At 31.9% G+C, this 21302-nt stretch overlaps 3 protein-coding genes across 3 annotated transcripts; all 3 read right to left on the reverse strand.

The window, feature by feature from the left end:
- Nucleotides 1-3213: 3213 nt before the first annotated feature.
- Nucleotides 3214-16930, reverse strand: LOC111031257 (WD repeat-containing protein on Y chromosome). The gene is made up of 5 exons (XM_022311129.1): nt 16895-16930; nt 12980-13534; nt 9823-11202; nt 8568-9489; nt 3214-5051 (listed from the first exon to the last, which is right to left on the reverse strand). Exons 1-5 carry the CDS (start codon nt 16928-16930, stop codon nt 4603-4605), a joined length of 3342 nt encoding a protein of 1113 aa, XP_022166821.1. The 3' UTR covers nt 3214-4602.
- A 909-nt stretch (nt 16931-17839) lies between these two features.
- Nucleotides 17840-18577, reverse strand: LOC111031277 (serine protease 57-like). The gene is made up of 2 exons (XM_022311153.1): nt 18351-18577; nt 17840-18299 (listed from the first exon to the last, which is right to left on the reverse strand). Exons 1-2 carry the CDS (start codon nt 18443-18445, stop codon nt 17969-17971), a joined length of 426 nt encoding a protein of 141 aa, XP_022166845.1. The 5' UTR covers nt 18446-18577; the 3' UTR covers nt 17840-17968.
- A 941-nt stretch (nt 18578-19518) lies between these two features.
- Nucleotides 19519-20472, reverse strand: LOC111031258. Its single transcript, XM_022311130.1, has one exon. The coding sequence runs from the start codon at nt 20470-20472 to the stop codon at nt 19519-19521; it is 954 nt and encodes a 317-aa protein (XP_022166822.1).
- Between the last annotated feature and the right edge of the window lie 830 nt (nt 20473-21302).

A 21302-nucleotide genomic window follows, 5' to 3' on the forward strand; every position in this document is an offset into this window, starting at 1 on the left:
AAGTCAAAACTCTTGGTATACCACATATTTTAGAGTTTTATTTTGTGGTGCATAAATGTACAAATGGTCAGGTCTTCCAACTCTAGAAAATGCCACATACAATTGTCCGTGTGAGAAACAGTTATTTTCTAAATCTATACCACAATAAGTTAAAGTCTGACCTTGAGCTTTGTTTATTGTTATTGCAAAACCGACTTTTATTGGAAACTGCATGAACTCTTCTAAACTTAACTGGAAAATCAAAAAAGGTCAGAGTCCAGGTAGACGGAAACCTTCGGAATGACGTGCAAATTATTATTATTATTATTATTTATTATTTATACCAATTTCAACCCTTTAAAATCAAAATTTTGAAAATCGGGCGATATAATAGGTAGATTGTAGAATTTTACTTCTCGGTACAATTTATATTTACATGCCGATCAAACACAAATTTAGACGAACAAAAAGTTTTTTTTGCAGGTCGCTATGGAAACCCACAGGTCCCCAAACTGTAAAATATATATATAGAAAAACAATTTGGACGTAAACAATTTATTTTGACCGATTTCAACCCTTTAAAATCAAAATTTCGACAATCGGGTGACGTGGTGACACTCACAAAGGTATTTGGAACAACTTTGTGAAAAAAAATTGGAAAAAAGTTAAAAAGCGTCGTCACAAAATTGGTACATAAAAAAGGCATGTTCTTTTATATATATAAAAGGAAAGGATAACTACTGTCTACTGTATTTATATACATTTATCTATTGTTAAATTTTTAAATCTTAGATATATAATGTAAAATAATACATTTATTTCAAATAGATACCAACCAGTTTTCAACCACGACTATTGAGTAATAAGATACCTATTATATACCAATAGGCAATAAGTAGTAAGATAAGTTCATGATAGAACCATACGTCTATAATATAGTTTAAGAACATGCAGTGTAGAATATAGGTAAGTTTGTATGTTGTACAATGCATTATAAATTAATTATTAAATTAATAAAGGATTCATTCATATTATCATTCATTGGTAATGATCCAGGCGATAAATTACATTATTGTAATGAGATAAAATGTCTGATAAAAATATATGCACCAGTGCCTGTAGATTCGATGCGGCATGGCATGGGGTAAAACGATATAAGTTTTATTAGTTTATTAGGTCTGGGTACCACGATTATTATAAAAATGTATAACCTTGTTTATTACTAACTCAAAAGACATTTTTTATTGTTATCTCCTATATCTCGGCGCAAACTTAAACTCACCGAAATTGATAGTATATACATATGTATGTATTATGTATACATATTATATTATCTATCTCAGTGCAGCTTAGAATGTATAACGCATTTTGACGTTTATATTAAAAAACGTTATATCACAAATAATAATAATAATATAGACACACACATATATCTATATATATATTAAGTGTGTTCATATTGTTGATTTTGATACTAAGTTATTTTATTACAGTTACCTTCTTCTAACTACTTACTGAGTAGTCATTAGCCTAACACAATATGAGGTCTAACGTATCTATTTTTGTATTGTACGAGCACTGTTATTCTTTTCACTTTTGAAAACTATGCCTTAAAATGACAAAAAATATGTGAAAGATGAGCAGAAAAAGATCGTATTAAACGAACTCTAAATTATTGAATATAATAGATATAACTTATATGGGTATAAGTTTAATTTATTCTTAAATCTAGTATTATTTTTTTTCATTTCACATTTATTGAAATCAATAACTAACATTTCGGGTATTTGGTTTAATCACTGTTATAATCGCAATAAAGTATTTAATAAACTTTCAAAAGTCATACAGGCAACAAGATGCCAGACTGTACGGCAGTAGGAGTATCTTATATATTTGATGTACCTATTACTCTCAAAAAAGTTTGTAATAATAGGAAAAATATTTTTTTTTCCGGCCGGTCATTTTGTGTATAAAATATAGTAATGTACTCTAAAAGTTTCAATTACCTTCAAAAAATATTTTTAAGTTACAACAAAATAACTTAAATCATTATTCTTGGTTATTTAATATGTAATTTCGTCTAAATTTGAACAAAAATAACTATATAAAAAAACTGTGCTTATATATTTTTTAGATTTTTGGTTACAGAATAACCTATTTAAGTAAATCTTTATTAGCTATAAAAGTTGAAAATCTGATACATTTGTAACTAGAAAATAGTTTAAAATTTAATAACTGTCAAAATTTGAACTTTAAATGCCTTTTTTTTTTTTTTTTTTTTTTTCATATTATTTAGAAAGCAAAGAAATATACAAACGAAATTNTTTTCCTTCTGAAACCGGGAACGGGTGGGAACTGTTTAGCACAATACTGCCACCCGAACCCGTATCGTTTATTCACCAAACAACATCACAAACAAGCAAAAAAGTATACATACATGGGGGCCTCTAACCACCCTAGGAATTCGGCCTTCGGCCCACAAATAAAAAAACGCGCCTGCCTAACCCGTTCTGCATCCTCCTTCCGCCCGAGAATCGCCTCCACCATTCTGCCAAATGCCAACCTCAGACCCTCCGCCATCGCCTCGATACGCCGCCTCCTGGATACATCATCTGGGAGGAGCTCCTGTTCCGGTCCCAGGATGATATCCGGCACATCATTAGGTTGTAGTGGCCGGCCGATGCATTGCTCCATCTCCCGTCTGTCTTCTGCCCAGAACGGGCAATTAAACAAGGTGTGCTCCACAGTGTCGTCCGGCTCACCACAGTGCATGCAGTGGGGGTCACCTGCTCGAACTTTAAATGCCTACAACAATAAATTGTATTGTAATTTGTAACAATAGGTTTACCAGGAGTTTTTGATTTAAGCTCAACTTTTTTTAATTTCCACTAACAACAACTTGGAACCGTGTACTACAATTTGTTGTTTGTTTTTCATGGCGCTTTTGAAAACTTTTGGGAGTTTTAAATTTTGCCCTTGCGAATGCAACAACAAGATTCACTTTCCCTCCGGTCACATAGGCGGATATTTGGTCATATCCGTGAGGGGGCTTAACATTTTTACCATATCCATTAGCGTCAACACATTATTAAACACTTCAACCTGCAAGCTAGTAGCTCTCCTACTTTATTCTATCTGAGGCCCAAAATATACATAGGTTTTACAAACATAAATAAATAAATATTTAAAGCTATTAAATATGTTTTTTATTTTAATGTTATAAATCTATTTTTTTTTGCAAATATATCTATAACAGTATCGGTATTAATATATTTAGTTATGTTTTTTTCAATATACAATATTGATGTGTTGTTGAACCGCTCCTGCAACATGGAAGTTCGAAGTTTTGATTCGACGCATTGCTGAAAAACTCCTTTCACAAGTTGAGGAACTTATTGGTATTGTTATAGCAACTTGAAATAATTTGTATAAATTAGGGAAAACACTTTTTGTTAAAACCTTTTTTACTTCATTTAAAGACTGCAATATGCAATTCTTTGCCACTGCCATTTCTGACTTCAGTAAATCTTTAGATACGCACATCAAATCCTAAAAAATATATAAAATACAGGATTACTTTTAAAAATAGAAAACTAAAGTGTAAGTAGAAATTTATTTTTAAAAAAACGATAAACCAATACTTACTTTATAATGATCTACAAAAAAAAACACTTTCCTCAAGGTTAGGTTAGGTCAAGTTTGAGAACCTCCACAATAATAATCTTATCAGTGTCTTATCAGCGGTAATTAAGGGGAACAATTGAAAATAAATTCTTACATAACAATATTTTTTTTTATGTTTTGATTATTTTCTACGATTGTATCAATATTGTTTGTTGTAATTGAAGTAGAGATACTAGAACCTTCTGAGGGGACTTGATTACGTTCTGGGAGGGCTTAAGCCCCCCCAAGCCCCCCCCAATATCCGCCTATGCGGCTCCGGAAAAGATATTGAGTTGAAGCATTATTTTGACTACTTATCGTGAACGCAGATATAAAAATAAATACACACCATTGTAAAATCAATACAATACAATAAAATAAAATCATTTATCTCTCCGCTCAGAATCTAAAACGTTCATACAGCTCATTAAGCAAATAAACCATTTAGCTATTTAACTTTAAGCATGGGAATTTTACAACTCGAAAATGTATAAAGAAATCTGTATTTAAATGATATTAAATAACATTGGCGATTGGTGTAGGTACTGTCTTTACATAAAGCTCTTTAGTATTTTCATCTTAAGTAACACTTTTTTTGTATTATACCTATAATATTTTATTTATAATACTTGAACTTCAACATAATACTTATTATATCTCTCACACGTCACGCATTAACTTATTTTTATTTTTTAAACATAATATTTGCATCCATATATATTTACTCACCTTAATACTTCAGTAATTTATTATTATTTTATAACAATTTTATCCAACATATAGAATTTCAATTTTCTGAGTTTTGAAATTATCTTAGCTTAAACACAACTAAGTTCTTCTTGTACTTAATAGTTAATTACTTTATTTAATGGTGATTTTATTGTAGAAATACATTTTTTTTAATCAGTTAAAAACGTACACAAATATATATATAAAAAATTAAATATGTCAAATTATTACCTATTTGAAAAAAACTAGTTTTGTTCTAGGAGTGGAGGATTCTTGTTTGGTTGTTTCTAACTTGTTTATTTGTGGGATAGTGTCGAGATCGCATAACGGAACATGTTTATGAATCTTTACTCTAGGCTTCGATTCGTCTATCTTTATTACTACTGGACGCCTGATTGACACAGTTTTAGTTTTCATAAATTCTCTGTGTATGTCGTGTAGTGGTAGATCTGGGCATTTTTCGTCGTGTAGTTTCCTCTTGCCTTTTTTACCTCGTATGTCACGTTGCTGTCTCAGCAATTCTAGTTTATCCCATACTGCTGGAGACCGTAAGCTTGAATTGACGCCGTCTTTCAAAACTTGAATAGTAGTGAATGACGCTTCCCGTTGGATGTCCGGAGGCATCTTAAATTGTAAAACGTTTACCGGGCGGGTTTTTGGTATGTTTGGCCATGTCATTCCTAAAAATATAACATATTAAATATTTATTTTTTAATTTTTTTGTTAGCCTTTATAAAAAAATTTTGCTCAAACATTTATTTATTTAATATGTATATATGTACCGCAAACCACGGAAATTATTTTGAATTCGGTTAGTTGGACATGCAACTAGACACTAAGCAATACATTTCTTTGATTTAAATTTTTTTACTTCTAATTCATTGTGATGTGTGACTTAAATGTATTCTGTGTATGCACAATACATTTTTTAAAGTGAGATGCCAAGAACTTTTATTTTAGACCTCGTTGAGTAGAGCTATGAATGAATTGGTTTCATAATAAATTATATTTGCTTTTTTGTGTCTGTATAACATTTTATCAGCAATAAATATCCTTAATATCTTGAGCGTTGAGGGTGGTTTATGGTGACAAAATCGATATAGTTGATACGTTTTTAAGTGGAAGGATGTGCCAAGTTAAAATTGTTTAAATATTGTGTAGCTTATATTATCACTACCACACCTAAGAATTTTAAATTAATGCATTCTTTCCTTTTTATTTTAAGTTATTGCTTGGTCAAAAAATTTGAATTGTAATACAAAATATCGCAAATAATTATTTTTTTTAAACTATTTAAAAATATTAAAAATACATACGCTCAATATATTGTATTAGTATTTGAAGTGTAACTGTTTGACAAAATTCATCGAAATCTTAAAAATTTGTAAATTAGTTTGTAATTAAAAATGTATACAATTTTCAATTTTAAACAGTGTTCGGAACCGTTCACTGGGTCGTGTATTCAATTTTTAAATTTTTTTTGTAATAGGAATTATAATAAGAAAATTTCATCATATAATATAATCAACCAATATATTTTAAACATATATTTATTAAATAGTAAATAAATTGAGAGTTTTAAAAATCGTTCGAATTCATTCAAATATAAATGTCATTTACGTTCATGTTCAATTTGAAAAAAAAACAGCTAAAGTTCCTGTATCGTTTCGTTCACTAAGTATGAACGTGAACGTGTGGACGTGCGTTCATAAACGACGTTTATTTTCCAAACGCTGATTTCAATAACTAAGTATTGAACATTTAATACAACCATTTATTGTTAGAATTTAAAGTACTAACTACCTAGATCCAATTCAGTATCGCAATAGTCAAGTCCAAAGTTGGAAATCGAAGTATTTTTCTGCTATAAACTATGTATGCTCAAAAAAAAAAAAAATAGCTAATACCTATATCCACAAAACAAGGTGGGAATACCAGAAGATAACGCTTTGCTGGACGCCTGCAACGGATGTGTTGAATTTGAATTCAAGGTTTAAAATCATTATTATATACTATTTACTATTATAGTAAGTTAAATTCATTTTTGTCAAAAATTTGAAAATTTTACTTTATGTATAAAATATAGTAATATACCTACCATATAACCGCCAGAATTCTGCCGGTAATAAAATCTATTATCAGTCAGTTAGTATTAACCAGCCTGTTGTTCTGACCAGCCTATCTGACTTATAACCAGTTATTTGTTACATCCAAGTGTGGTTATTGTTTTTATTTTATTATACTTAAAAGTTGTTATTTTCTTTTATAAATAAGTATTAAACTATGGCTATAATCTATACACACTATACACATCTTATTAGGTATATATATTATTATTTTATTTTGTATTAATTTTTTACATATTATTATGCCTAACCATCAAGGTTCTTTGTTATTTTATTTAAAATTAATTTTTTTTTTGTTTTTTATGATATTGAATTATATTATAAATAATAATACATTAAAATATATATTTTTTTTTTTAATAAACAAATTCTTGCAATTCTATAATTGCCTATGTGTGTATATGAAAAAATAACCTATAACAATTATTTTAAATGTTTTTTTTAGCTAAAAACTCTGCATTTTTAACATATTATGCATATGTTTAAAAAAACATCTAAGAAACTTTTACAAAATAAATAAAAAATCTTTTTTGTTTATTTAAAAACAACAAAAAAATAATTTAAATAGATTTTAAAGACTATCAAAAAATAATTTTAATAAATTTTAAAAATGTTAATTTAATATTTTTTTTAATGAAAAAGCGGCGATCAAAACATTGCTGCATATTATGTTTTAAAAACTTTTTTATTCTTTTTTTTATATTTTTAAAAACATTTTTTAAATATTTTATTGCTCATAGGGCTGCTCTAAAAGGTCCAAGTACCCACGAATAATATTTTTAAATTACAATTAAATAACTAGAATCTTTATTTTTGGTTTTAATGTGTAATTTCATCCACATTTGAACTTAAAATAGCTATAAAATAAAACTGTGTTATTATACATTTTTTGATTAAAGAATTTTCTACTTAGGCGAGCACTTGTTTTAATTTTTCAATCCTTGGCTATAAAAATTGAACATTTTATACATTTTTAACTGCAAAACAATAAATACATTTTCAATTTAAAAAATTTCATCAAAATTTGAACTTTAAATAATTATAAATACATCATGCCTATATATTTTTAATATTTTTAAACTGATATTCCCGGCGCTTTTGAAAACTCGTAGGAATTACACCTAAATGGTACATTGATTACATAGTTGGTACAACTAGATTCACTTTTCTATCGGAGAAGATGCTGTTGAAGAACATTTTTTTGGAAGCATTTTTAGTGTCCTAAAAGGTGATTGCAGACACACAAAAAAACATCATTCTAAAATCAATATATTCATCCCTTCGCTCTGAATCTAAAAAATCTTGTGTACAAGTCTCAAATGTTTTAAAAAACTCACGAGAAACATTATATTAATTTATATCTATGCTGGGTATTCTTATTTTTTACACCCCAAAGAACCAATTAGATTCACTTTCTTCCAGGAAAAATTCTGAAGTAGTAAATAGAGTTTTTTAAGGCCTCAAAGAGTGATGACAGATAGGAAAACTTACATTATTGTAAAATCAATACAAAATTCTTCCTCTTCGGTCAGAATCTAAAAAATACGCTTCTACAGACTGTTTAAATGATAAAATAGTTTAGCTTGAAGCCATAGGTATTACATATTGTATGAGCTATTTATATTCAAATTTTTATGGTATTGGAATTTTTTACACAAAATATTTATTCACCTAACCTTGTAATTCGAAATACAAACATTTAGAAGACTTAAGACATTCAACTATTACTCAAATTATTATTTTCTATACATAATGCCATATCTAAGTATTTAGATAAGTTGTTAACTATTTATATTTTATAACAATATAAAACTTATCCATTATACTTTGTGAATAAGTACCTACCTAATATTGTTTGTAAATCGTTAGTAGGGAATAAAACGTATTGTTAACTGAGACTGAGATTTTGTTATTTAAATAAATATAAGATCCTACTTCTAGCCACACCCACCACATTTGTATGTATATTTATAAGGTCTAACTTCTCCAGCTATCTAATATTTAACTGGGCTCTTCCCTAGCCACGTTATAGTACTAATCATATCGTGAAATTGACCACGATGCATTTACCCAAAGTTCCTACGTAATGACCAGCCAACGTCCAGATACGAATCATCTTGTCCACGCTGCTACTGACTATGAGCTCCAGTTTTTCGATGTATTCAATGTGACTGATACGCTGCAAGTGTGCTCTATACGCACTGACCAACAGTGGACCATTCGTGTTCTTTGCGTCAGCACGTTCTGCTCGACCCATGAAGAACATATTTATTAGGTACGGAAAACGCAGCCTAAGAGATGGCATGTCCACGTTGTAGATCGTGTGTCTCGGCTGTCCAAAGTTGACCACCAACCACGTTTTGATGTAGCCGCTTTCGAAGCTTGTAATCAAGTATTCGCTCTTACGGTCAGACACCATAGAAGTGACGTAATCATCAGCGATGTGAATAGCCACAAATTGGCTAACATACTTGGGCACTTTGTACGTGCACCATATCTGCACCACTCCATTACGTGTGGCCACGAGTAGGGTTCCGACGTTTGAGTCTTCTGGCCGGGCTCGCAGGAAGTGTGTGGCAACCGCCGCGTAATGCTCACGGGGCGTGTATTTAATATCTAATCTCTTGAGCTTCTCTTCTCTGGTTTCCAGGCCACCATTTTCCCCAATTCGGCTGCCAACGTACGATATGGAACTTATCTGGCTCTTGCTCACCACCGTAGAAGTTGCCTGGCTCTTGCTCCCTGATGATGAGTTTTTGGACTTACGGGTGTCTGGTCTCATTCGGGCCTTGTACTTTTTAATCAACTGTCCCGTCTCTAGCCGCCAGAAACCCATCACGCCCGCCTGTGATGTGGTAACAAACAGCGACGGTAGCTTGACGCACGCGCTCAACACCGGCTCTTCATGGCTGGACAGCCAAACTTTTCCTTTGGACAATAACAGTGGGTCGTTGAATTCGGTTACTCGCCGATCTGAACCGGTCACTAGTATCTGTGACCACAAAGTGAGAACAAAATTATGTCATATACTCGCTGCTAATTACAATATTATTTCCACGCTGTTATTTGTAGCATAAGCGCATAATTTACTCTGTCAACACTGTATTTTGTTTTGAAATATATTTGGTGGTAGCGTGGAACAAATATATTTACTAGTTATGTTTAAACATAAGTTTTGGAAATGATTGAAAGAAACAGTGGTCATTTCAAAAATATTACATTATTTAACTATTCACCAATATAACAAATAACGATCATGAAAATAAATTTAATTCATAAAACTAGGCCTTATAACATTCATTTTACTACGATATATAATATACACCTTATCAGGCAACCAGAATACTTCAGATATCCGGCCACCGGAAGGGATCCGCAGTCGGTTCAAACATACTCCGTTGTTTGGATCCCACATGTGAACGCTACCATTCACAGCACCGGTGACGAGCAACCCTCCTGATGGGTCGAAGTTAGCGGCGGTAATTTCGACCGGCAGAATCTCGCAGTACACCTCTTCGGTGTGCGCCATAGACCATTTGATGATCACGTCACCGGTGCGTAAGTTCCATACAGAGATGGATGAGTCGGTGGCGGATACGGATATCAAAACCTGGTACAGCGGGTTGTATAGCGTCCTGACGACGGCTGTGTCATGGGACTTATCGTCATGCGGGCGAGACACCTCCTGGTCGGTCACCATAGGCCTGGTACACTCGACGGTCATGAACGACATGTAATCTCTGCCCACGCTTATGATAGTCTGATCGAACCAGTTGAAGTGCATCAAGGCGAACGGCCAATGTTGACTGTTATTCGGTTCCGCAGCCACTGTAAGCCCGGTAAACGTCAACAGGCACGTGGTTCTGCGCAGGTCCCACACCTTGATCACACAGTCCGTGGACACGGAGTACAGGTGTCCGTTGGCCGTGTTGTAAGAAACGCGTTTAACGCCCCAGCTGTGGCCAAACAGCGCGGTGCAGTCCACGGGGCCCGAAACGCGACCCGTGGTGTCCCACAGCCTCACTGTCCGGTCCATGCTGCCAGTAGCCAAGTGCGTGTCACGGATCGCACACACGCAAGAGAATCCCATCACGTTTGACGTGTAACGGATGAACGGAAAGGTGAGCGTAGCGGTCGACGGTGACCGTGACGAACCACGAGTTTCGCATTGCTCCGGCAGCATGAGACATTGGGCCATCGACTTGCGATTTGACATCGACACAGCCGCAAACGATCGGCCGTTGTTGTAGAACACGACTTGCTCGACTTGCTTGGTGTGCAGCCCCTGATAACTGTACGCGCGAATCGGTGGTGGACGCTTAGTGGACGGTTTTGTGGTCGGCGGCGCCGGTGGCGTCCTCATCACGAGTCGTTCGAAATTGTACGTTGGCGTCTCGTTCGTGTCGCCTGACTTGTCCTTGAACGGGTTCCACTTCTCCGACGATATGAACTCGAGTACGCTCACGCCACCGTGTCCGTCGCCGACCGCTATCTTCGACGAACCGATCTTCTTGCGTTCGCAGTAAGTGTGCGCGTACGCGAGGTGAGTGGTCAACGTGCATGCCCACAATTCGACGATGAGGCACAGCTTGAATTGGCCTGACGACATGTCGTAGAACAGCAGTTGGCCGCCCACGACCGACAAGCAAACGACACTGAACTCCGGCATCCCCACTAAACCGTTGACCACGATCGGTGATACATTCTGTTGTATTATAATATAATGTTTGTCGTGTGAATTGCGGTTACAGAAAACGATATTTTTAGATTCATGACGAAAACACTGACTGTAAGCCCGGGGGTAATGCAATGAATTTCGAGCAAAATGTGTATTTCAACTCGTTTTAAATTAAAAATTAATTTGACAAATAATTCAATATATCTCAAATTGGTATAGTTGTTTTATTTTTGTATACGTTATAAGCTAAGATAGCTATAATGATCGAGTCTCTTTATAATATAGTATATAAATGTAAAATTATTAATGCATGTGTAGTGACTAGCGACCCCACGTATAGATGATTATGTGTAAGACGATGATGGAGCATAAATAATTCAACGACTATATGTTAGTTTTTGTACATACATAAATTGGTTTATGGAATTTGCAAACTGTTTGAATAATTTTGGTGTAAATAATTTCAGAGTCTGCTGGTGTGAAGGTGCTTGTACCCACACTGACAGTTCAAGCCTGAATATCGTTTACCCGAGTCTCAACTATATAGGCCTACTCTCTACTTCTCCTACCCTATCGATGGTATAGTGTTTGCCCTATTTCTATTATGTGAGTGCATATCCAAGGTCCAGGAAATACCATCGTCCCACGCTCTTATGGTTGTATTGCGGTAACCTGTGTGGATGTGCTATCGACGTTAAAATACGTAGTTTCTAATATTATAATAATATATCAAAAATAAACTATCCGGATATTATTGTCTGCAAACTTAAACTAAAATCGTTTAGTGTAAGTACGTTGTGTCACCATAGACTGTTAGTCTTAAATTTTTATTTTAATCGGTGACTATATAAAGGTCATAACTAAATAACTTATATTATTTTTTCCCCAAGATCATAAGATTTTAATTATTTTGACAAATCTGTAACATTAAATTAGTTAAGTTTTTTAAAATTATTTTTTTTATGCGTGTATCTATTAGAAAATTGAAGATTACTAGCCGAGAGCTTACTCAAGGTCAGGGCCCTAGCGAGTTACCTTGTTTTCCTATGCTGAAATACGCGACTGAGCGTGCTGGCATACGCATATGAGTACGGCACGTAACCTGAAATCTGTGCATATGACTATATATAAGTATCACGAATCCCGAATTAGAAATAAATGCCTACTAATGAATAACTATTTATTATTTATATAGAATTATTATTTATTACATTGCATATTGCTGTAATAATATGTTCTTTCAAATTGTACAACCTGAATGACCGGTGATTAGAACGATGAATGGATTGATAGTGACTAAAACTTGTCGTACTTATGAAAAACAAAAATTCTGGATAGGTTATCTTATCGTTCGTCTCACAAAGATAAGGTTAGATAGTAAATGTACAACAGTTCGATAAATAACCCAATAAATATCCATTAGATAAACACCATTTAAAAATTCATAAAATTTTCAAAAATCAAATTTTGCAAAAATTATGTTCAAAATACGGGAAAATATGCAAAAAAGTTGTTCTATTTAACCAATCAATTTGGACCCAAGGAAAATAAGATGCACATGTATAGAAATCCTAGCTCTAGTTATAATTAAAACTAATAGCAGGCATGCTTTTGCATTGTAACCTAACCTAACGTAATTCCTGGCAATGTAAATTAGGCATTGTCCATTGAAAATTGAGGAAAATGACCAATGAATCTTTATGTTCCCTGTGAATTTTTCTCGGTTCTTAATAATTTACACTTATACTAACTATAAATACCTAATTTACATATATACTTAAAGGTTCTGCTGAATATACATTACCGAAACAACTTGGTATGTACTTTTCCATTGCATGTCTGGTTTGTAGCGAACAATTTTCCCTGACCGACTAGCAGCTATGTATTCAGGATCGTCGGGTTCTTTTTGAGATTGTTTTATTTTGTTCGGTAAAAACACTATATCTATGTACCGAATCATGCCGTTTTCTCCGTATTCAATCAATTTGTTCGGTAGTAATTTGGGCGTTAATTTTGATAGTTCGCTGTCGTCGTTTGATAAAAATGTATTATATTTACGCTTTATTTCAAATTCTGATGCTAAATAAGTAACGAATTGTAAAAAGTTGACGGTGCCTTTTTTTTTTACATCTATCTTAGAGAACATTGGGTGGAATTTTTTTTTTGACAAAATTATATTGTATGGTTTCAGAATATCATATAATTGGTTTTCTTTTACATTTCCATTAACATATTTCAAAAAGCTTTGTCGAATATCAATCAATGTCGTCTCGTTAACTTTTTTCATTAAATTATTTAAATATATTTTCATTCCATTAATATCTTCTATGTTTTCATCGCTTTCGTCATCACTAATATCCTTAACACAATAATATAATACATCCAATTAGCCAAAAGGTATATTTGAAATATATTATAACATTAAACTCACCGAGGTCTTAAACCAAGTAACGACAAATTAATACATGTATAAACAAATATACTAAATACTTAAGACAATATTACTATAAATGAAGAATAATTATTATAAATATTACTATATATGTAATATGTATTCATTAATATGCTAATACATTTTCTTTTGGTGGAATTTTCAGTGATAGAAGAAAATGTAGAAAAAAATGGATTTGAAAAAAATGTTTGCACTAGTTTCAAATTAACTTTACTTATAGACTATAGTATATAAACAAGGATTTCTTTAACATTTGTTATAAAATGAAAAAATGGCAAAATCGTCTCCGAAGTGCCTTGAATAGAAAGTGGTAAGTGACTAACTTTGACCTAAGTAAGTTTCCATGGGATTAAACATTTTATAACTAAACACAAAGAATATATCTATACAGCTAATGCGAATTACATACATAAATGGTATACATATTGATTGTTTTAGTAACACTGATTAAAAACAAATACAACTAATGTTACCTCCACTTTGTAAGTAGTTACAAAATTACGAAATCTGATATAAATAGATTACTAGAGTCAATATTTATTAGTGCTCACTGCAAGTATCGGGACATTTGACATTGTATAACTCGTATCAAAAACTAGATCCACCGTAGACCATAGACCATAGTCATATTTGTAACAAAACATTTAAAAATTGTTTATTTTTTGTGTGCAAAAGTGTTGGAAATTTTTAATTTCCTCAAAATGTGTAATGCATTGCACCATCTACGAAAAGAACCCTATTAAAATTAAATGTCATCATGTAAAAATATTTAATAATTCATTTTGTTGAAATAATTAATATTATATAAGACTTATATTACTATTTAAAATATGACATGCTTGAGAGTATTTGTACAGTTATAAAGTGTTTTATTTTATATTTCTACTTTATACGCTTGACCGTTAGATTTAACTTAGTGTTTGTCCTGTCATATACAAATACCAAACAAATAAATATCTTACCATTATGTCTTTTCTTGTTAAAATAAAAAGGAATACTGACTTCAAGCCCTAGGCTATATTAAATTTAAATAGTTAAATATACTTTCATCAGTTATAATTAATAAATATCAATTATGTAAAAATTAAAAATATATAGGGACCTATATTTTTAACGGTTGCTTAGCATTTTATTTATATGAATTTTTAAATTTTGTTTTTCATTAAGCATTATATCATCATATTATCGTACTATATATCTAAACAGGAGTACCACAACCTAACCTATCGGCTATCACTAGTTAATATTAAAAAAATCAAAAAAATCAAAGTTTTATATTAATTATGTTTGCGATCACTTTAAAACAATTACTACAGACCTTATTTAAATATAGCTATTTATGTACTATACAATTCAATTAGTAACAGAGCAGTATCGTAGAAGAGAGAGGGCAAGGGCCAACCTAACCTGTTCTCCGGTCGCAAATTTTAAGGGTGAGCCAATAACTTCATTGCAAATCGGAATGATTTAATAATTCTATACAGCAATATCTCAACAAATAATCTCTGACAAAACATGGTTTTTATTTCAAACATTTGTAAGTACAATAATCGTAATCGCAATTATTTCATTATTAGTATAGCATGTAGTTATTAATAAATTAAAGTATTATTTGACTAAATAGTTAATTCAACACTCGGTAATCACGATAAGCAATACTTATAGGCTACAGCTGAACATTTTCAATAGACAATATGTTAGCGGCGTCCGTATTATTATGTTGTTAACCGAATTCAATATTCGTATATTCGTATGTGAGTTGTAATGCTGTATATCTTGTAAATGTAAAATACTTATTAAGGTTAGAACTATAGGTATGCATAAAAAAAAATATGTGGAGAAACCTCATAATGTGAAGATTTCTCTGCAGATCAATTATTAACAATGGAATACCACAAAGTTCTTGATAATATGATGGCTGAAACGAAATGGCGTTTTGAAAAAATATTTGTTATTTCTGATGATTTTGAATTCCTCCTGGCCATTCACTTTCTTTTACACCAGTTGAAATATTGAAGAAATGTGCAGATGACTTAGCAATAAAAAACGTTGAAGATAATATAGGCCCAGAAATAATTGTTGTCGCATCCTGAGAACGTTCTTTTAGTAGATTAAAGTCAATTAAAAAAACATACTTACGATCAACCATGTACAAAGAAAGATTAACTAACTCGGCAATACTATCAATTGAAAATAAAATAACAAAAAATATTGATTTTGAAGACGTTTTAGAAGATTTTGCTTTAATCAAGTCAAGGAATAAGGTTAAAATTTAAATCATATTTTTGTTAATAAATACTTAATTAACGTAATTACTATAATGAGTAATGACCATACAAATAGTGATGTTGGTATTATTTTTAATTTTTTTTTAATATTATATAATTAAAGTATTGCACCATTTACTAATATCTCAGTTACTATAGTATTTTTACAAATATGTTTAAAAATGTATAGTAAAATATCAATACAATAATACCAAAAAATAAAAAAAATGAAAAAGATTAAATAATAAATTAATACAGGAGGGGTGAATATTTTTAATTTCCCTCCCACGGCCAAATTACGACGGCACGGCTCTGATTAGTAGATATAGCCATATAAGTAATGTCTGTGGTTAACTAATTTTAATACATAGGTTAGTATAAGTTATTAGTTAGCTTTCTCGGGGAGTATGGTATTTTAAAAACTATCTAGCACCAATGGCGTACAGATTGGAGAGAGGGTATAAGTCTCCTCAAGGACAAAAAAATACAGTTTTGAAATGTATAGAATGAAAAATAATATACATGTTTTTAAAATTTCATTGTTTGTCTAAAATTAAGGATTTGCCAAAACGTCATCAGTAAATTGTCTCAGAGTGACAGCTTGAGAAATGACATCAATTATTTTTTCATTAAATCGTTCAACAGTTCAATATAGACACGATAAATTGCAGATTTGTAGCAAGTGAAAGGTCTTATTCTAAATATTGTTTTTTAATATACTTAATATACTTTTACACACTTTACAAATTTTAATTTTATTTCGTAACACATCAATAACCATAAATACAGATGGATTCGGAGTGTACAATTCAGAATTAAATCCTTACTGAAATCTTTCAGCTCCTTGTAGTCATTTTTTCATTTATTGGATGGGTACAAATTTTCATTGAGAACTGTCCCAAAAATCAATTTTAGTTGTCAAAAATGTAGTCTTAAAATTCAGAACATACATCTATTGTGGTATGCATATGGACATTAAATCAATGAATGTCTCACTGACTTCATGCACTGGTAAAAACGGTAATCCAAAACACATTTTTAGCTACTGGCCTGTTTCATTTTCATTATATGCTAGTCGAAGGTTATTAATTGATTGGACTGACACAGTATTCATATTTCATACTTAGTATGTAATGAATGCTATTCTATTCCGCATGATCTGTCCATGATAATCGGATGTGTGCGATATCATATTTATGTACGTTAAGATTACGAGTTACGAAATAATGTATTAGGTATACATATATCAATATTGGTCGATTTGTACAGGTGGTGGTTTTCTGGGTGGTAGAGTTCCCTATGAAGTCACTAACAATAAATTTATGTCGATTATCGTTAGCGTTATTATAATCATTGTTATAATGTCAAAAAATGATTATTATTGTAATATTTTTGTTATTCTGTGTGAATTATTATTATATAAGTATTCAGTATACCTATACATAGTTCTGAGATCAGTAACTTAGGGAACATAATATTATTATATGTAAACGGTCCTGCCATATATTTTATAATTGTTTCTATATACACTCGGTATGTAAAATATATTCTATATCATTATTAATTCAATAGTTGAGAATTATTTTTTTTTGGTTTTATTGAACCTAAGCGCGGCGACTAAGGCCATTAGCTGTTGTAGGGGTTATGAACTGTGGTAGGGGTAAGGTTGGTCATGTAGGTTGTTTTTACGATTGTTAGGGTTGTTACGGTAGGTAGCAAATACGTGTATGTGTGGCAAGGTTTTTAACTACTATGAACCCGGGTGGTCACCCATCCGGGAGCTAGTAGCTGTGGCCGTTACTTACTCCGAGTCGCATTCCGCGACTGGTAGCAGCCAACGCGCCACTCCAAGCCACAAGAGAATTATTATATATTCACAAAAAAAATTCTCAGATACCACACTAATGTATTTATTTTCTTTTGTAGGTAAGCATAATAAAAAAAATTTAAGTACCTAATTTGTTTTTAATTTATAATTACGGCATAGCAATATTACTACTGGATCGTAAAAATACAAATAATTAATCCAACATCATTTTGTTTGATAAAAATATGTTTTATAAATTTAGTTATTTTAAAATATTAGTAAAATACACAGTGATATTGCTACAATTGTATGCAATTGGTGCTGTTTAAGCAAAAGCCCGGAATTCGCACCCGGATCTATTATATTATTTATCCATTTTAAATGATAGTGTAAGAATGTATGCACCGGCTGCATGTTAGGTCCACCACAAGTATTCTTCCTATCGGTACTATTGTTGCTGTAATTAAAGAAAAAACTGCATACTCCATAAAGCTTGTTTTTGCAAATCATTGGACCACCGCTGTCTCCCTGACACACCATTGTAATCCGGCCAGGTCTTGAACACAGATATTCTCTCCAAGTATTATTTATCATTTCACTAAAACATTTATAAATAGTAAATAATAACTAAATCGTGTGTGTTTATTACGTGTCATAGTCTCGACAAGCTCTTCGACCATATGTCACTGTAGTGTCCATCAAATATCCCTCAACTCCCATTGTAAATGGATCCTCTGTTGTCATACCAAATCCAATACATGTACATGTTAATGATTTGTTACCTTTAAACTGCTTCGGATGGCCACCAATTTTCAAAAATTTTTTTAATTTTGGAAATGGTTTTTGTACCTAGTTAAATAAAAATATTGTATAATACTATATTCAAATTAGGGATATACTTGAATGTACAAATTAGATATTTTTGTACATTACATAATAATAAATTAAATAGTATACTATAAATTATGAATTTATTAACATACAATTATTTTATAAAAAAATAAAATATTTTATTTCAAGACGATTTACAAAGCAGCAACTTATTCCTATAAATATATTACTGCAAATGAGGCATGCAAGGATAAGGGTAACCAGGATCTATTATATTATATTTACCAGAATTTTTTACTGTGGTGGGAGGGTGGAATGTTAAAATAAATATTCATTGCAAGCTCGTTGGAGTCTTTGCCCCGCCCTTAATGTCTCCATACATATATTTTTATAACTTTAAACTCATCGCACATTAATATAGTTCTTTATTACATATTTCATTACTATTCTTTTTGCAAATTTTCAATTTTCATTCTTCAAATTTCATAACAGATCAATCCACTCTAATTTTTAAACGAACGGAGTTTAACGTGATCTACTGAGAGAACAGTTTGCTATGTTACACACTTGATAGGCGGAGGCAAAACCGCGGGTATGACGTCCTCTTAAATCCTGTACTTTTTTTATACTATCTACAATATAGGGTCGTTGGAAGTTAATCCTGGCTGTGTCATCGCTTGTAAGAGCGGATTTTCTCGATAGGTGGTCAAGTGCAGTGGCGCACACTCAAAAATAAACATGGGTAGCATATTGAATGGAAAAATACCACCCACCCACCAAGTCACTTTCAAAAACAGACCCGCGGGGGCTTCGCCCCCACACCCCCTTAGGTATTATTGTATAACCTTGTTCATAAATATCACTATAATATTAAGAAGTAATAATAAATATAAAATTGAATAGTTTAATACATATATAATACAAATGTTTCCTATAAATACAATTTATGCACACTGGGACTAGGTTACATACTGTTGTATAACAAATTAATATAATAAAGCTTTTTGCAACAAGCTGCTGTTATTGGCAAATGTATTAATAACAGTGTCTGAGTCAATTTTAATGTCATTTTCACATGAAAGTACCATTAAATTTTCAAGGCGACCTTCAGTCATGGTACTGCGCAGTTTATTTTTGATTATTGTTAATTTGGAAAAAGTTCTTTCTGGTGTAGTACTAGCAACCGGTAATGTTACAGCAATTTTCAAAGCTATGCTTAGGACAGGAAATACAGACTGTAAGCCACTTATTTTAACAACCTTCAATACTGTTGATAAACTGCATCCATTTAAAGGAAGCTTGGGGATAGAAAAATCTTCTACTGGTTCTTGAGTGTTCTGAGAACCTTCCAAGTCGCTTTGTAAATGGTCAATATATTCATCTTCGGTGTCTGATTGAGAATCATGAAGACTGGTTGGAATTAGTTTAACTTTTTCAAAATTAAAATAACATTTTATGAATTGTACATATTCTCTTTTTAAATCTTCCTTATCAACAAATTTACTATATGTATCAAAAAATACTTTAAATGCATCAACTGGCAATTTATTGAGATCATTAGATATTTCTTCCATGCGACGTCGAGAAAATAATGACAGATCCTTAAATAAACCACTGGATATTTCATTGAACCTTTCTTTTATCTGAGTAATAGCTGTAACAAATGCTATAAAATATGTTTTAATTTTATAATTTTGCAATGGATCTTCAATAACTTCGTCTACAGCTATTTCGTCAGCTTTACGTGGTACCCGTCTTATTCGATTTTGTGGAATCGGCTTAAAATCTTCACATTCGTTAATTGAACACTTTTTGAACTCTTCGACTTCGTTAAGGACAGTGGAAAATTCTATGTCACTTCTACATGTTTCTAAGTGTTGTATTTTGTCTTTAACTAAATCAATAACACCGATAAGATCTATGTCTTTGGCCTGCAGCATTTTACTGAGAGGAGTGATAATTTGAAACATTTTTTTGTATGTGGTGGCTGTGGTTAAAAATTTATCACACAAGATATTTTCTTTAAAACACCGAGCCTGATGAGCACTTTTGCGATCACTTGAACATTCATTATTCTGGATATTTTGTAAGGTATCACATAAACTTTATTACTAAGACATTTACTAAGAGTTTCAACTACAGAAATAGAAGTGGATTTTACTAAATTGTCTATTGAAAAACCTCATCCTCAAGTATCACATTAAATAATAATTGTAAATATAAATAAATAAAGATAAAAAATAAAATTTTAATTTTTTTTTGCTTTCTCCTATGCACTGCGGCACGCTAGATTTTAAAGTATTTAAAAGTGGCCCGCTAGTTACTTTGAGTTGCCCATCCCTGACATAAAGCATCAAACGTGTCTAATACAGTATTGAGCGCATGATCATGGGACCACCAACGAGTAGTTTCTACTCTCTTGAAGCGTCGTTTACGTTGTGTACTTCCATAAATTTTTTCTTGAAATTCATCAAATAAGGCCATTCGTTTCTTACTTGAGCATATAAAATCATAAATAGATTCTAAAATCCCGAACATATCAACTGCATTGGGTGAACAGCTTACCGCATCAATAACAACCAAATTCAGCCGATGTGCATAGCACCACACAAAAACTGCAGCCGGATTAGAACGTTTAATTATGGCCTGAAGTCCATTATATGCACCACGCATATTACTTGCACCATCGAAGGATTGTCCAACCAAGTATTGCTTCCAATCTAAAGAATATATGGCACATATTTGTTCTACTATTTCAAATATATTTTGT

This window comes from Myzus persicae, unplaced genomic scaffold (genome assembly GCF_001856785.1).
Source record: "Myzus persicae strain clone G006 unplaced genomic scaffold, MPER_G0061.0, whole genome shotgun sequence".
NCBI classification, from domain to species: domain Eukaryota; kingdom Metazoa; phylum Arthropoda; class Insecta; order Hemiptera; family Aphididae; genus Myzus; species Myzus persicae.

What these genes read in the sequence shown, in the direction of transcription:
- LOC111031277 (XM_022311153.1), bottom strand. Translation starts at nt 18,445, where the DNA reads ATGACAACAGAGGATCCATTTACAATGGGAGTTGAGGGATATTTGATG. An exon ending in GCTTGTCGAGACTATGACAC is followed by an intron (nt 18,300 to 18,350) that starts GTAATAAACACA and finishes TAAATGTTTTAG; the next exon opens with TGAAATGATAAATAATACTT.
- LOC111031257 (XM_022311129.1), bottom strand. Translation starts at nt 16,930, where the DNA reads ATGTGTTTTGGATTACCGTTTTTACCAGTGCATGAA. An exon ending in GTACATACCAAGTTGTTTCG is followed by an intron (nt 11,203 to 12,979) that starts GTAATGTATATT and finishes ATAATACAACAG; the next exon opens with AATGTATCACCGATCGTGGT. An exon ending in TATTCTGGTTGCCTGATAAG is followed by an intron (nt 9,490 to 9,822) that starts GTGTATATTATA and finishes TTGTGGTCACAG; the next exon opens with ATACTAGTGACCGGTTCAGA.
- LOC111031258 (XM_022311130.1), bottom strand. Translation starts at nt 20,472, where the DNA reads ATGCTGCAGGCCAAAGACATAGATCTTATCGGTGTTATTGATTTAGTT.